The 3,530-nt window shown below is 39.5% G+C and overlaps 1 protein-coding gene across 1 annotated transcript in view; it reads left to right on the top strand.

The window, feature by feature from the left end:
- CDH18 (cadherin 18) overlaps positions 1 to 3,530 on the top strand; it is a 627,153-nt gene that overhangs the window by 531,577 nt on the left and 92,046 nt on the right. The window contains exon 7 of the mRNA XM_019521435.1: positions 1,979 to 2,166. Coding sequence (XP_019376980.1) covers positions 1,979 to 2,166 — 188 coding nt within the window. The remainder of the gene's footprint in view (positions 1 to 1,978; positions 2,167 to 3,530) is intronic.

Below are 3,530 nucleotides of genomic sequence, written 5' to 3'. Positions count from 1 at the left end.
AGTGGCCCAAACAGGCGTCTTTGCCTGTTCTGGCCACCGCCTGTCCCGACGCATCTGGGGTGTTGCTGCCCCTCCCACCATGATACCGCCCCTCCTGCCACATCAACACCCCTCCTGCGGGCCCTGTGGGACATGGAGGGGGGACCTGTGCAGCCTGTTATGCCCTGGACCATGGGGGCTTGGCAGCACAGGCTGCTTTCCCCTGGGCCACGGGGGCTCCGCAAAACCGGAAGTGCCACAGTAGGTACTTTCAGTTTCACTTTTCCCTTACAACCCCATACAAGTCGGGATGCTGGTTAACAGATCATGCCAGCTTGTAAGGTGCCGGTTAACACAACATTTGCTGTGTAATCATACCTTGTGCTGTGTTAGATCTACTGCAGATATATACTGGTGGGTATGGCAGTTGGTAGCTCCACAAGCTTTTCAAGAAAATGTGAGAAGCAGTTGTAGGTAGCTGTGAAATAGCTTTCTCATTGAGATTCCTTCCACTATGAGTTGGAGGTTGCTTCATGCAGTGAAGTATAAGGGTTTATTATATCTCTTTAAGTAATTTCATGCAGTCCTTACCATATGTTCTTACCGTCTATACAAAAATGCAGTCAGTTTTGAAACCTGGTTTCCATGACATTCTGTGATACTGGCAGGAAGCAATACTGTCTTTTTTCATTAGTCCTCAGCCCTGTTTGAAATGTGTGTGAAGGCAGTACAATTTCCTTTGTGATTCAGCCCTTCTGCTTAGGCTGGCAGCAAGCATATTGAGTAGAACTTAACTGTCCCAATGTGTTTGGTGAAGTGAACATTTTTTTTTTTTTTACTGGGAACTTAGCAAGGACTACCACACCATCTCATATACTACCAATATGTCTTCAGAAGGTAATGATTGTACCACTGTCAACTCAGAAAAGATTTGAACTGGTGTCCTAGAGATAAAAGCCCTATGGCCTATTACTGTCACTCTTCAAATATGCTTTTAAAATATTCTGTGAAATAGAGCCTTTGATGCCTCATAAAACATCTCTGTGCATTTCTGATGCTAGGCTGCCTTGGGCTGAACTGCCCTCATTCATGGCCCTTTTCTTCTCCAATGAAGCTTAGATACTTTGTCTAAGTTATAGCAGTCTCTCATGACTCCAAACTGACTGCACCGTTGCCTGGAATCTCCACAATACTATATGCTGCAGCCACACCCCACCATATCATGCTCTTAATGCATTCTCTGTACCAGGATTGATGGAGAGGTGTGATTCTGCTGATGGCAAATTAAGAGTTTTGTTTCACAGAGCCTACCTTGAGGGAATCTTCCCTTTTCTGTGCAACATGTACAATACCCAGTAACAGTGGCAAAATATCAAAAGCTTATTAAGATTCTCTGTGGGAAGAAAAATTTGCAGGTTCGGCAGGGACAAATGATTTAAATGGAAAGAGTAATCTTTGCCATGGCATACAGAGATCTGCAGGCTCTGTAATAAAATAATAAAATTATTAATAATAATATGATTGTTACTGATGGTAAGTTATTGAAGGTAAAAATTATGGTTTATACTTTTTGTCACTGACCAAATATAATAAATTATTGCACCAAAATTTTAAATAAACTTCCAGTGAAATATCCAGATTTCATGTTGAACAAACAACAACAACAACAAAAGATTCTTCAGTTTTTGAATGTTTCATAAAGTAATTAGTGTTTTGAACAAATAACTCCCTGAGATCCAAATTTTAGTCTAAAAGTATTCAGAAATCTAAGTAAGAAATTTAGTACTCCTGGCAGCTTGAATTCAGATGATGTATAGATCTATCTGCATGTAAATGTTAAAAATAGTTTTGAGTTATGTAATTAGGACCATCAGTTCCTCCAGAAAACTGTGTTCTTTGTTTAGTGGATATGATGGGTTTCTGCTGAGTACTTTGAAATTCTACTGTTTAGGTTGACTAGAAATATCCACCAATCTTTTTTTTAATTTTTTTTCTCCAGAACATTACCAGCTGTATGTTCCTGAATCAGCTCAAGTTGGATCAGCAGTAGGCAAAATCAAGGCAAATGATGCAGACACTGGATCGAATGCAGACATGAAGTACACCATCATAAATGGTGATGGCTCTGGCGTGTTCTCCATATCCACTGACAGAGAGACACGAGAAGGAATTATTTCCCTGAAGAAGGTAAGCAAAAGTCTTCGGAAGTGTCCCAGTGGATATAATTAACATGCTTTTTTTTATGAAAGCTGTAAAACAAGCAGATGCCACAATGGAAATGTGTGTTGTAATCTGTAAACCTAATGGAGCAAAAACTGCAGCAACATGACCTTCCCCACTAGAACCTTTAAATGTTTGTGAGTATTGGAACAGGAAAAGGAGTCAGGGAACAAACTATCCAAAAACAATAATTACTTAAATCTTCTGTATTTCTAAAATGTTTATCATTCAATGTTAATTAATATCCAAGTACATCAAATTTAGATGAAACCAGATATAATTCTTTTTTCCCATTTATATTATACGTAATATAAAACACTAAATACAGCAGGAAGCAGCACAGTTGTTCCAATATTACCCAGAAAATTTGACAGTCACAATGCAAAATTAATTTTAGGGTGATTCATAACCATATTTTATGTAAATGATCTTATGTCACAGAGTTCATCTCAAGCCCATATTCAGTAGATCCCCTGAAATGAATTCTAAGGAAATATCTCACAAGATGTCTGGAACCCCTTATAATATATCACTGGATTAGTATTTTTTGCTGTTATTAAAAAATGAAAATAACTCTTTGGCTATTCTAATGTATTAATTAATTTTTCAAAACCTAACCAACAATATGAAAATATTGCTAGATTTAAGTCTTCACATAGACTAACACGCATCAATTAGTAGTTCTCATGTGGGTTTGTTTAGTATTAAATCTTGTGGGTATAGATTGTACTGCACAAACTAAAAGTGAAGAGTGAATTTAAAATCAGTATTCTGTTAATGTGTATGCACAACTTGAATAAAGGCAGAAGGAATGAAATAAGAATATTTAAAACATATGAAGGCAGTAGATGAGAAGATTTAAATCAAACTTCTTGAAAGAAAGTATTGGGTTGGAAAAGAGATGTAAGTTAAAATGAAATTTTATAACTAAGAAAATGTAATTATGTATAGGCTTTTAAAAATGTCACATTGCGCACTGTATGGCCTGCTGGCTGTGCGGGGTTGCAGGCTCGAGCTGCCGATTGCAGCTCCCAAAGCCTGGACTCTGTGCACCAAACTGTGCACCATGATGGGCCTGAGGAGTCTCACACCACTCCCAAGGCCAGGTCTCTGTGCATCATCCCTGTGCACCGTCAACAGCCCAAGCGGTCTTGCACCACTGCCAAAGCTGCTCCTCCAGTGGCAGCTTCAGGAACCTTGGGCCTTGCCTGCTGAGGGAGAGCTCCCCAGCTTTTCTTGGCTCCACTTCTCTTCAGTCCCTTGCTGCATCTGCCCCTTGTGCTAGGCACACAGCTCATAGTTTCATAGTTTCTAGGGTCGGAAGGGACCTG

This window comes from Gavialis gangeticus, unplaced genomic scaffold (assembly GCF_001723915.1).
Source record: "Gavialis gangeticus isolate Ggan-Ray unplaced genomic scaffold, GavGan_comp1, whole genome shotgun sequence".
Classification (NCBI taxonomy): Eukaryota; Metazoa; Chordata; order Crocodylia; family Gavialidae; genus Gavialis; species Gavialis gangeticus.
The sequence above is the reverse complement of the archived record's forward strand: the minus strand, read 5'-3'. Positions and strand labels throughout refer to the sequence as shown.